This window comes from Tupaia chinensis, unplaced genomic scaffold (genome assembly GCF_000334495.1).
Source record: "Tupaia chinensis unplaced genomic scaffold, TupChi_1.0 Scaffold144276_1, whole genome shotgun sequence".
NCBI classification, from domain to species: Eukaryota; Metazoa; Chordata; class Mammalia; order Scandentia; family Tupaiidae; genus Tupaia; species Tupaia belangeri.
Genome location: NW_006204133.1, coordinates 5527085 through 5541018, shown reverse-complemented (window position 1 = coordinate 5541018; position 13934 = coordinate 5527085). Strand labels below are relative to the sequence as shown.

The 13934-nt window shown below is 47.5% G+C and overlaps 1 protein-coding gene across 1 annotated transcript in view; it reads left to right on the top strand.

The window, feature by feature from the left end:
* The window catches only part of CREG2 (cellular repressor of E1A stimulated genes 2), a 49375-nt gene that overhangs the window by 692 nt on the left and 34749 nt on the right, over positions 1-13934 (top strand). Inside the window, exons 2-3 of the mRNA XM_006166644.2 lie at positions 3-81; positions 2757-2926. Coding sequence (XP_006166706.1) covers positions 3-81; positions 2757-2926 — 249 coding nt within the window. The remainder of the gene's footprint in view (positions 1-2; positions 82-2756; positions 2927-13934) is intronic.

The following is a 13934-nucleotide window of genomic DNA, read 5'->3' as shown; positions in this document are numbered from 1 at the left end:
AGGCTGCGCGCGGCCACCGCCCGCTCCCTGGCGCACGCCAGCGCCTGGGGCTGTCTGGCCACCGTGTCCGCCCACGAAAAGGTAAGCTGCCCGCCGGGGGCGGGTTGCGGTGCCTGCCTCGGGCTGGCCTGGTAGTCAGGCGGCGCGCCCAGGGCACAGGGAGATGCTAGCGACGGCTCATCTACTCCAATCCAGGTGCAACAGACGTGACCCATGGGCTGGACTGGACCGTCCACACCGTATGAATAATGGAACCAGACTGTGCTCTGGTTAGCCTGGCAAGGCGTGTGTGTGGAGCGGACGGGCGGGGGTGGGCGCAGCGCAGAAATCCAGGCTTCCTGCCAGGTGTTGAGGACTGGATCCCTGCCTCGAGATGGCCAGTCAATGAGAGTCAATGAGACGTACCAATAACCAGCGCCTGACCAGAGCCCTGGACAAAAGGAACCCGAGCCGCCTTTGAAACCGCAGAGCGGGCACTCACGGCCCTTCCCAGCACACAGTGCCGCAGACCAGACCCCACCAGCACCGCTGACATGGAGCCCAAACCAGGATGAGGAGGAGGACACCACCCGGGCTTTGGTAGACACTGACTTGGAAAAAATTAAACTCACACTTGTTGTGAAATGCAGACTTATTATGCAAAGCGTGTAATGCTGGAATGAGCTGTTTTTAATTGTGCGGGTCACAAATGTACTCACCTGTTAGACACAATCCCATCGGCAATGGCATGGATAAGTAATGAGGATATTACTCCACTGAGTATGCACCTCCAGAAAGCTCTGCAGACTATTAAGATAAATGGAAGCATTTGATTTTATTCATATATATATATATATATAGACTGCCTAGTACATGGGACGGGGATGCAGGCTGTTGCACCCTGACGGTGGGTGGCTACACCATTGGCTTCTCCACTTTGCTATGCTTTTCTATAAAAGTAAGTGGTTGACTAGGCAGTTTTTAAGGTCCCTTTTTTTGTTTAAAGAATGATCTAGGGGGAACCAGCAGTTAGCGTAATGGCTAACTCCCATGTAGTCGACCGCAGTTCGCGTCCTGGACCCGGTGGCATAAAACTCACGCTGGGCACGTGTATGTGCGTGTGTGCCCAAGATCCCGAGAGGAGAATGGAGGAGAAGGGATTGTGGCGTGACCATCCCCCTTGGGGGGTGATTTCTCGCTTTCTGTCTCTATGTCTCTCTCTGTCTGGCTGGCGAGCGCCCTGTAGCGAAAACCTCTCCAAAAAAAAGAATGATCTAGGGACCAGCAGAGGTGTAATGGCTGTGTTGCTGGACTCCCATATAGTTAACTACGGTTCTAGTCCCGGACCCGGTGGCTTAAACTCAAGCCAGGCGTGTGTGCTTGCATGCCCAAGATCCCGAGAGGAGAATGGAGGAGAAGGGATTGCGGCGTGGCCATCCCTCCAGGGGGGAGGAACACTTTCTGTCTCTCTGTTGCTTTCTATCTTTCTGGCAAAGCCCTATAGCAAAAACCTCTCCAAAAAAAGAGAGAATGATCTAAGTGATAACTTCATTCAGATTGTTACAATGATCTTCATTTCTTTAGTGTCACATTCTGAGCCAGTTGGATATTCACAGCATCCAAATGGCATGGAGTTTAAATGTGAAGCTAATCTTGGTTTAAATCACACATCTTTCCAAGCAATTTAAAGTCTACTGCCAACGTATTAAAGACATTGTGACTGCCCACATCCCTCCCCTTTCTAAATATTGCCATCTAATCCGAACTCAGTAAATTCAGAAAGTGCAACGTGGCCACTGAGGGTGCAAATGTGACTCCGGAGAGTTTATGACGAGCTGAAAAGTGGAGCCTGTGAACGCAGTTTTATTACTGTTTTGGAGGACATCTCAACATTTCATTTTCTTGAAAGACTCAATAAAGCCTTTCCTTTTACAATTCCACGCACCATTTCCGGGCAACACTTCAAAGACGAAGAGCCCCTGAGCACTGCGCTAAGTAACAGAGAGGCTTTGGGAGGAATGGAGCTTGTGGAGGATCGGGTTGCTTGAGCAGCAGGATTGGGAAAGACTAAGATGCAATGTTTTTGCCATGTCCATGTCACGGAAACAAGACCATCCCATCTCACGCACCCTGCTTAGATGAGCATGAACAGAGATTGGCGTCCCACTTTCCGTGACCTCCTGTCTGCTGAAAGGGGAACAAATCAATTTCCCTTAGCTTGCTGAGTAGTGTGTAATGAAATGTTATTGATGACAATAATAAGTGAGAAAATGACATAACCCTAAGAGAAGCAAAATAGTTTCTGGAGCCCAAAGACCAAGCAGCCATTAAAATTAAGACAAATTTTATCCTCAAAGTTGCGGAAACCTGGAAGGAGGCGGCGAAGGCTGTGCGGCTCACAGAGGTGGCTTGTGGGAAAGGCTCAGCCCTGCCGGGACCCCCATAAATTTCACTGCCCCTTCCCAAGATAACATTGATGATTTCAATAAAGTGAGTGGATTTGCTATGCACAGGCAGCTTCAAGAATAATCCTTTGTCCGTCCCTTCCAGAGTGTCACTGCTAACCCTCTCCTATAGAGAAATTCTGGAGTATCCCAGAGCTCACTGAGTAGACTGGAGACCACCTTGCCTTAGTGAACCACCTGTCAAACCCCCTGTGACATCATGGTCCCCTCATGTCCCCAGTCCTAGACTTCCAGGCCGGAGACACAAACTAAGCTCCTGAGCAAATCAATCCACCATACTGCATTGAAAAAACTGTTTTTGGTGTTTCTTAGATCCAAGGACTGCCGTTCGGAAGCTGCCTGCCGATCAGTGACGGCCCCTTCAACAACAGCACTGGGACCCCGTTCTTCTACATGACCGCCAAGGACCCTGTGGTGGCCGACCTGATGAAGAGCCCCATGGCCTCGCTGTCACTGCCAGAATCAGAAGGAGAATTCTGCAGGTAGACGAGGGTTTGCCCTCTGGCACAGGTCCCAGGGGCTTTTGGCAGGCTGGGAAGTGTGGGAGTGTCCTCTTCAGGTCACGTGACTTTAAGAGAACCCTGAATTGCAAATTGATGTCTTTGTCCTCAGAAGTAGATAAATGAGAATTCCACCACTCACCAGGCAGTGTGACTTGTAAACCTTTTTTTTTTTCATCTATAAAATGAGAATAACAAGACCAGCCGGTGGCATGGTGGTGCCAGATCCCAAAGGGCTAACTGCAGTTCAAGTCCTGGACCTGGTGGCTCCAATGACACACTGGGCATATATGCATGCTTGCTCAAAATCCCGAGAGGAGAGTGGAGAAGGGATTGCCATGTGACCATCCCCGTGGGGGATGCTTTCTCACTTTCGTTCTCTATTTCTCTTTCCTCTCTCTGGCAAGCGCACACATGCCCTCTAGCAAGCAAACAAACAATAAATAGCATTTTTAAATGAGAATAACAATTTCTACCTCAGAGGGTTACTGCAAGTTTGAAAGAGGTGCAAAGTGCCTTGCACAATAGCTGGGTGGGTAAGTGGTGCCTTTTGTTATTATGGGAAAGGACGGAGCAGGGGTTAGTGAAGGCAGAGCCAGTAGCCTTGCAGAGGCTGCAGATAGTCATTTATTGCTTCTCCAATTTAGTTCTACTCCTCCCAACCTCCGGAGAGATGGGTGCAATAAAGAGCCAGCACCCTTTAATATAGTACTTCAAAAACGCTCTACGACAAAAGCCTTCTGAATACCTTCAAGGAGAAATGAACATTGACCCAGACACCTTTGTCGGAATTAAAAATGCAAAGCTTTAAATCAAATCCTGCCAGGGAAATGTCTGCACCCAGGTAGTGCAGGGGCTGCAGGTGAGAGGCCCCATCCAGTCCCCCAGAACAGCAAATGCGACAGGATGGCGGGGTGAGTCCATGAACCTCTGCTGCTGAAGCGGCTTCACCTGTAAATTGAGTGATGCTTTAGAAAATCAGTAGGCTTCCTCTCCCCTCTGAGGTTCTCGTCTTTATGCATGACACATACACACACACACACACACACACACACACACACACAAAACAATAGCAAACAATGTAGTCGTGCTTACAGAGGCTAATCAAAGCAAGTATGGTGTAAAGTAGAGCCGGGATAAGAGCCTGCCACACTCCTTGTTTAGGCTTCCCAAGTACTGAACTAGGATGGAGATAAATGGCTCCAAAACTGAGTCTGCCTTAGTAAGAGTCGCACTTCAAAGCCAGGGTTACCAAGCAGTGGAGATTCCACTTCAGCAAAAGACACTTCAGCTGACGGTTCAAGTCCCCAGCAGGTTATAGCAAGATGCCAAGAAAAGAAATCTTGCCTTTTCCTATTCTTTCTTCTCTTGGTCAGTTAAGCTTACTGTTATAGACATATAAGAGGTCGGGGCCAGCAGATGGTGTGGTAGTTAAGGCACTAGATTCCTATACGGTCAACCACAGTTTGAGTCCTGGACCCAACTGTTTGAAACTCACTTCAGGCACGTGTGCGTGTGTGCCCAAACTCCAGAGAGAATGAAGGAGAAGGGATTGTGGGTGCCCAACTCCCCTGAGAGATGATTTCTCAGTTTTTGTCTCTCTCTCTCTCTGTCTCTCTGGCAAGTGCATATGCCCTATAGCAAAAATCTCTTAGAAAAGAAAAAGAGAAAGAAATATAAGAGATCTTCGTAAAGTTCATGAGAAATGCAGATCATGAAAAAATCGTGCAAGGATTGCAAAAATTTCTGCACCAAAATAAACTCGTACTTTTTTAAAGAGGTTTTTGCCTTAAGGCATGTGCACTCACTAGAGAGAGAGATAGAGACAGTGAAAGGGAAAGTGAAAAATCACCCCCAGAGGGGGATGGCCATGCCACAACCCCTTCTCCTCCATTCCCCTCCAAGGAACTTTGACACGCACCCACATGCGCCCAGCGTGACTTTTTTTTTTTTTTTTGAGAGATTTTCACTGTAGGGCGCGTGCGCTCGCCAGACAGACAGAGAGAGACAGAGAGACAGAAAGCGAGAAATCACCCCCCAGGGGAGATGGTCACGCCGCAATCCCTTCTCCTCCATTCTCCTCTCGGGATCTTGGGCACGCACGCACACGCGCCCGGCGTGAGTTTTAAGCCACCGGGTCCGGGACACGAACCACGGTCAACTACGTGGGAATCCAGCGACATAGCCATTACGCTAACTGCTGGTTCCCCGCCCAGCGTGACTTTGAAATCACTGTGTCCAGGTCCCAAAATGCAGCCAGCCATGTGAGAATCCAGCAACATAACCGCTATGCCATCTGCTGGTCCCAATGAACTCATCCTTTAATTCCATTTTCCACAAACTTTTTAAAGTCCCCTTGACTGTGGTGTGTGTGTGTATTCCGTATAGATTGTTTCATAAATAGTGAACTACCACAAACTCGAGTGAAAGAGTGATTTTTGCCCGCTCGGAGGGCTTGGGCAGGGGGACATGGGGAGATGGTAGTCAAACAGGACAAATTCGCAGCCACAGGTGGAATATCCCGTGTCTCCTAAACGCTCGGGACCTGAAGTGTCTCAGACTTCAGACTTTTTTGGATGTTGGAGTATTTTCTCCTGCGCACACACACGGTATCATGATATCTTGGGGATAGGCCATGAGTCTGAGCACAAGGTTCATTTGTGTTTCGTGCACCCCTTATTCCTGTGATCTGAAGAGAATTGTATATCCTATTCTTGTATTGCAGCATCCTGACTGTGACCTGTCACATGAGGGAGGGGTGGCGTTTTCATGGCAGTGTTTTGGAATATTTCAGATTTTCAGTTGAGGAATTGCTCAACCTGTGTAAGATGAACAAGATTGGGGGGTTCTAACTTACAACACTGGTAGTGGATATGTTAATGAAATCCATTGTAATCACTACCCAGTATACGCGTATCACAGCATATACCTCGAATAGATCCAAGTTTATTAGGACAATTAAATATTTTAAAATAAAAACTTGCAGTCTGAGAAACAGAACGGGAGGTGGCTTTTCCACTTGTCAGACATCGCATCCTCCAAACCAGAACCTACAAACTTGTCTTGCCTAATAATTGTTATTTTATGTAAAATCCATTTTATTCCATTGTTCTGTTTTACTCCTGGGTGCTGTGATTTTTTTTTTTCATTTAATTAGTTGAATGAATTAGAGGTAGGAATCGATTCCCTAGCTCGGGATAAGATGGCAAGTTGAGAATAAGATTCCAGTTTTAAAGATTTGCTGGGGCCAGTCCATGGCCTCATGGTTAAGGAGCTGGATCCCACATGGCCAACCACATAGTTCAAGTCCTGGACCCAGCAGCTTGAGAAACATGTCAGGTACATGTGCATGCATGCCCAAAATCCTGACAAGGAAGAGAAATGGAAGAGAAAGGATGGCAGTACGGGGACCAGCAGTTAGCGTAATGGCTATGTCACTGGAATCCCATGTAGTCGACTGCAGTTCGCATCCCAGACCCGGTGGCTTAAACTCACGCCGGGCGCGTGTGCATGCGTGCCCAAGATCCCAAGAGGAGAATGGAGGAGAAGGGATTGCGGCGTGGCCATCCCCCTGGGGGGGGGGTGATTTCTCGCTTTCTATCTCTCTGTCTCTCTCTGTCTGTCTGGCGAGCACATGCACCCTATAGCAAAAACTTCTCCAAAAAAAAAAAAAAAAAGGATGGCAGTGCGGCCACATGCCATGGAGGATACTTGCTCTCTCTTCATATCTCTCTGTCTCTCTGTCTCTCTGGTGAGTGCACATGCCCTCTGGCAAAATTAAAAAGGAGAGAGAAGAACCAGCAGTTGGTGTAATGGCTAGGTCGCTGGACTCCCATGTAGTTGACCGCAATTAAAGTCCCAGATCCAGTGGCGTAAACTCATGCCAGGTGCATGTGCGTGTGTGCCCAAGATCCTGAGAGGCGAATGGAGGAGAAGGGATTGCGGAGTGGCCATGCCCCCTGGGGGGGGTGATTTCTCGCTTTCTATCTCTCTGTCTCTCTCTGTCTGTCTGGCGAGCACATGCACCCTATAGCAAAAACTTCTCCAAAAAAAAAAAAGAAAAGAAAAGAAAAACAGAGAGAGAGAGATTTACTGACAATTAGCAACATCTTCCTCTCTTGTTTCCATCTCCCTTCAACACACATAAGCATAGACAGATGCCCTGTGACTAAGTGAATTTATTCTCAGCCCAAAGACCCAGTTGTATGAAACCTGATAAATATTGATTGACAAAGAAAGGTCACCCACGGAATGTATCTTCTGTTGCAGTATCTTCCCTCAGGGTGCATGAGACGTGCACACCATGGGTGATGCATCTTTTAGGTGTCATTCACCAAGCCCTCAGGACCAGGAAGGACTCTTGTTCAGTGGGACTCTGCTTGATTATATTTTAATTAATTTCTCTATTTGTGGAGTATGTGTGAGAGAGAGATGTTTCAGACAGGATCTCTCTACACTGCCATCCTCCTGCCTCAGTCTCCTGAGTAGCAGGGACTAGGGGCACACGCCACCATACCCAGCTCTTCAGAGCAGGCTGGGACTCAAACCAGGCCTCCCCTGTGGCCCAGCCTGCTGAGCAGCACCAGCCAGTGTATGCTGCGGAGGCTGAGCCCTGGTGGTTACACTGGGTCAGTGTTCATATTGAGGATTAACATGTAAATGAAACCAAAGAGATGTATCAGATGATTTTCCTGAAACGAAGAATAATTCAACTGATAGTTTGGACGAATGCTAGCTTCCTCAGTTGACTGATTTAATGATCAAGAAAGGAAGACCCAGAAGCACTTTTTCTTTCTTCCCCAAAAGGCTTTTAGTGAAGAGATTATATCGGATGTTGCCATGAATCATGCCTCCCTGGCCCCCACTGAAAGTACCCCTACCCTAAAAGTGAAGAGTGGCTCTTCTTAGATCTCTCTAGTTAACTAGGCTTTGGTTGGTTTAGCGTCAGAGAAGATGCTAAAACTCCATTTTGCAAAGCAATCTATCAACAGTTTCTAGGTGGTTGAGGGCAGAGGATGAGGGGGTGTGCCAGACCATGAATGGATCAAAGCCCAGTGGGAATCTAAGACGTAGAATGGGAGCCTTTCAGAAACTACTGTCCTGGGCCAGCCTGTTGTGTGGTGGTAAAGGTGGCTGGATTCCACATGGCATGAATGAGTCCAGGACCTGCGACTTGAGAAACATGCCACGCGTGTGCACGCTTGCCCCAAATCCTGAGAGGAGAGAGAAACGGAGGAGAAGGGATTTCAATGTTACCTGAGAGGAGAGAGAAATGGAGGAGAAGGGATTTCAATGTTACTGCCCTTTTGGAACCCTTCCCCCATGTCTCTCCAACAGAATGTCAATCCTATCCCTTGGGATGTCTTCTGTGGAGGGGCTCATATGGGAGAGGCAATTCAACCCTGAAAAAAATCATTGAAAAGGTGTTGCTCACGCTAGAGCAATTGGTCTAATTGTCGTGGACGTCGGTGTAATTCTTGCCCTATCCTGTAAGTGGCCCTGTGTACCGTGGGCATGTTTATAGGAGAGGAAACTCCTTCCGGGAAGCAGGGTCACTAAGGGAGGGTGCTGGTGGACGGGCTGGTTTGCTTTTATGCTGTGGATTCAGGATTAACCCTGGTGAACACAGACAGCTAAATGAGCATTACTGCATAATCATTTATTATGGACAGTAAAAAGGGATTCTAGAGTTGTAATGCCCTATAGCCAATCCTCCTGCCTCCATCTTTTTAATGGTTCTGGCTGAAAGAAAATGTTGACTGCTTGATAGGAGAATGTCTTGGCCTGATTCCAAGCAGAGGAACGTGTTTGGAAGGCTTATCCCATCGCTCTCTAGATGAGCACGATCCAGTGGACACCGAGTAAGCACGAGCTCATAGCAGTCTGCTTGCTGATAGCCAAGATGTGTCTCCGTCTGGAGTCTGTGTCCACTGGAGACACGATATGCATTTTCCAGTACAGGACCCGGCCCTGACCGGAAACAGAAACTGAATCCAATTTCTCTTCACTGAATCTTGTTCATTCTCCTTGAAGGCAACATACCATTCTTCTAAATAAACTGCTGTCTGTTCAGATTCCTGTTACCTCATTTCCTGTTTGGCCTGCACTTTGCAGTGTTCCTGGCGCTGATGCTGACCTGAGTAGATGGTCAAAGAGCCGTCGAGGAAGGGTCAGGGAACTGAGAACAGAGTAAACTTGATGGGCAGGTGCTCACGTATGCTCTTTGTCAGCCTGAAAAGGGAGATGAGCCTGACAATGTCAAGTAAAATAATTATTTGGTTGAGTGAGTGCCCAAGAGCCAATGTGTTGGGGCAATGGTGCCCAATCTTTTTGGCACCAGGGGCTAGTTTCGTGGGAGACCATTTTTCCACAGACAAGGTGGGGTGGGTTTTTTTCTGAGAGCATACAGCCTGGACCCCTCACATGTGCAGCCTACTCAAGTCAGGCGCATGTGCATGTGTGCCCAAAATCTCAAGAGGAGAATGGAGGAGAAGGGATTGTGGCATGGCCATCTACCCGGGGGGGGGGGTTCTCACTTTATGTCTGTCTCTTGGGCTAGTGCACACTCCCTATAGCAAAAAATCTCTCCAAAAAAAGGAATGTACTGTACGTTACACTCTGTCCCACGTGGCATTCTAAGCAACTGATGTAAATAACTCACGTGATCCTGACAAGAGTCTCGTGGGGTAATGTTGTTGCCTCATATACAGATGAGGAAACTGAGACACAGCAGGTGTGAGGAATGTGCACAAGGGCCCCCAGACCACATTCTAGTGGAGCTGGGCTGGGTCCTCAGCCTTACCCGCCTCATGCCCCCTGCCTCACCTTATCAGGTGCACACTGGAAACAGTGAGCAGCCCAACCAGAGAGACAGAACTGACTCCATCAAAACCTACAAACACACAGGAGTATTTGTAAGTCGATTTAGGTTATTCAAATACAGTTTCCATCCCACGAGTTACACTATAATAGACAAAACTTGAACCTTGCTTAAACAGGTGAACACGGATGTGAGGGGGGAGGTCTTTAACAAGTTTATGGAAACTGCACATTATAGAACAACTATGCATAGATTTCAAGAAATTGGGGGTGGGGGCCATCAGGTGGTATGGTGATGGCAATGCTGGACTCCCACACTGAGTCCCAGACCTGGTGGCTTGCTTTTTCACATTTCCTATCTCCCTGTCTCTCTCTGGTGAGTGTGTGTGCCCTGCACCAAATTCAAAAATAATAATAATGATAAATAAATTTCAATAATTATTTTAAAAAGTAAAAGAGAAGGCAGCATGTAGTGTGGTGGTTGGGGCACTGGATTCCCACATGGCTGACCGTGGTTCAAGTCCTGGGCTTGGTGGCTTAGTGGCTTGCTCTCTCTCTCTCTCTCTCTTTCTCTCATATAAGTGCACATGTCCTATAGCAAATTAAAAATAATAACAATCATAAATAAAATTAAATAAATAATTTTTTAAAAGAAAGAGAAAAATTTTGCTCCAAAATAAACTTGTCCTTCACTTCTGTTTTTCCATAAGCTTTCTGAAGCCCCCTGGTTCATGCAGGCATTGACTTGGACAACTATCCACTTAGCATCTCCTGTAATGAACCATGCTAAGCCCTGCCAGAGATAAAGACAGACAGAGATAGTGTCGCCGCTGAGGGAGGGAAAAGATGTAAGACACATCTGGAAATGCTAAGCACTGAAGCTGGACATGTAAACTCCTCTGAGAGATGCTGGCCTGCAGATGGGGGAGTGAGAAGCTCTCAGGTCCGAGCTCTGTCTTCCTACCCCACAGCTCTCTCTGCTCTGTCCTGTGTACCCCAAACACCACCCACATGTGCCAGTGACTCCTCGACCTATATTTCCGGCTGAGACCCATCATCTGAGCTCTGGACTCCACAACCACCTGCCTCCTGGACATCTCAAGCACACTTTGTCCCTCCTCCTCCCCCTCCAGAGGGCTGTGTGTCTGGGCTTCCCACCCACCTGCCATCTGAGCAGCTTCTCAGGTGCTGGCCTTGGCTGTCTCTCCCATCCCTCCCATAGTCAGCCCGCAGGGCTCACCTGGCCACTGCCCCAAACTCTTCCCAGCTCCCTGCTGCTCTCCAGACCTGGCCAGGCTCCGCCGACACTCAATTGCTCTCACACCCCTCACTGATCTCTCTGGATCCCTTCACAACCCATTCTCCATTCTGAAGCCAGAGGGATCACTCCACACACCTTGTGATTCCACCGACCTACCTAGGCATCTTCAGTGCTTTCCCATTACTCTTCAGATAAAACTTGACAATACTTTTTCATTTTTTTAAGGATTATTTCATCTTTTTTATTCGTAGTAGTTGGATTTTTGTTTTGTTTTGTTTTGTTTTGAGCGCATGCACTCACCAGAGAGACACAGAGAGAGAAGAGAGGGAAAGTGAGAAAGCAAGCTGTCAGGTCTAGACTCAAACCATGATCAGCCATGTGAGTCCAATGCCTTAATTACCACGCCACCTGCTGGCCCCAAAACTTGAAAATCTTAATGTGTCCAGCAAGGCCACCCCTGACATCACTGCCCTCCTTGTTTCGTCCTGATCTCAGTGGTCTTTTGACTCTGCCGTTGTCCATTGGGAATGCTTTTGTTAGAACAAAATTGTACAAACTGGGTCACTCATCAAAGAAAGTTATTTCTTGCAGTTGAGGAGGCTTGGAAGTCCACGATCAAGGCTGTTTCAGCGTCGGGTGGGGGCTTCTTTCTGATGCACCAATGTTGTCTTCTCACCCTGTCCTCTCTTGGTGGAGAGGACAAGAGATCTCTCATAGGCCTCTTTTATAAGCACTAATCCTGCTTTTGAGCATAAAAAGCCCTTCTGTCTAGAGTGTTTTCCCTACCCCCACTTTATCTAACCCCCACTCGTCTTCCAAGGTTCCACCTTCTGTGACCCTCAGTACCTCTCTCTCCGTTTTTCCGCTCCTCGAGCCCACCTGCATCCCTTGGCCCACACTGCTCCGACCTCTTGCTTCTGCCGTTCTGTATCCTAATACTCACTTTAATCTTCTCCTTCCCTCTATGAGAACTCTGCTGATTTCACTTGACCCACCAGAAAATTCAGGATACTTTTTCTCTCTACAGATCTTTGACTCACATCTGCAAAGTCCCTTTGCCCTATCAGGTAACACTCACACTTTGGTGGTCAGGACATGGAGGTCTCCTCTTATAGCGGGAGGTAACTGTTTAATGTTCTTACAAATGGAGACAGAAACATGGTCATTTATGCTAATGTGTGTCTCAGCGTTGGTATTTTGGGGTGTCATGGTTGCACTTATTTATCATATAAGTATTTTAAAATATAGAAATTAAACTGGCTCAAACACATGGTATTCAATTAGTAAAGGTGATTTTTTAGAGAGAGTTTTGCTCATCGCGTGAAGATCAATTTTAATATATTTCCAGTGTATCAATGTGATGAAGGTAAAGTTCAGAAGAAAAAGGTTATAAATTGAACTACCTTGCTGCATAATGACTTGCCCCTTAAAATGGGCTGCTTCAGCACCCTTCTGCCCAACAATAAATTCAGTCCTCCGCCTCCCCCTTTTCCTACCCTGTTGGTGGTCAGAGTTTGTAGAATCACAAATTCTAGCCCAAAATTAGTAAGATACGCTTTGCTTTGAATACATATGTCCATAGCTCTTTTCCTTTTAAAGTTTATTCATTTCTGGACCAGCAGGTGGCGGGGTGGTTAAAGCACTGGACTCTTACTCGGCTTTCCAGCAACCATGTGCACCCTATGGCAAAAACCTAAAAAAATTTTAATTAAAAAAAAAAAAAAACCTGAGACCAGAGGATGGCGTAATGGTTACATCACCGGACCTCACATAGTCCACTGCAGTTCGAGTTCTGGACCCAGTGCCTTAAAACTCACACTGGGTATGTGTGCATGCCCCAAATCTCGAGAGGAGAATGGAGGAGAAGGGATTGCGGTGTGGCCATCCCCGCTGGGGGCTGATTTCTCGCTTTCTGTCTCTCTGTCTTTCTGACTCACCAGTGAGCACATGTGCCCTATAGCAAAAATCTCTCTTAAGAAATACTGAGGAAAAGAGAACAAGGAGTGTATGAGGCATTACACTGGTGTGCCATGAAATAAAACAAAATAGACACATTCATTACTTTCCTAGAAAGACGGAGAAGAGAAGGGTGAACATGACATGGACGTACAGAGTGGACCCCTTAATCATGGCCATGTATCCCAAGCCCCCAGTGGAGACTGAGAACATGACAGCACCAGACCCCACACAACCATACTTTGCCTATACTCGCCTGCATGGCTACGGTAAAGTGCGACTTATAAAGTAGCCACAGTAGAGATGAATAATAATAACGAATAACAAAATTAACGACAACAACAATATACTGTAAAGTTATGTGAATGTGGTCTCTTTCTCAAAACATCTTATTATACTGTACACGCCTTTGTTTTTTCTTAGATTTTGTTTTTTCTTTTTGCCATCGGGTGCATGCACTTATCAGAGAGAGACAGAGAGAGACAGAGAGAGGGAATGAGATATCACCCTCCCCCCAGGGGGATGGCCACACCACAGTTTCTTCTCGGGGAATTTTGGGCATGCGCACTCAGTGCCCCGCCTGTGGGTCCAGGATTCAAACCACTATTACCCGTGTGGGAGTCCAGCACCTAACCACCACACTACCTGCCAGTCCCTTTTTGACTATTTTCAGACCTAGGCTGACTGAGGGTAACTGCAGCTGCAGAAAGTGAAGTCAGGGCTAAGGGGAACCTCTGTACCTGCCCCACTTTGCAGGCCTTCTCCTAGAGTACTGAGGTTAATTCTGGTCACCACAGCCTCAGAGGAGCACTGGAGAGCCAGGATGTCTCCAGGCAGCCAGCAGGGACGTTGCTGGTTCCAGTCCAGAAACCTCCCTGTGTACATGTGTCCATGACCCAGGCCCGGCTGGATGCTGGGGTAGATCAGGGCACTGAGACCCTATCTGGAGTGTCA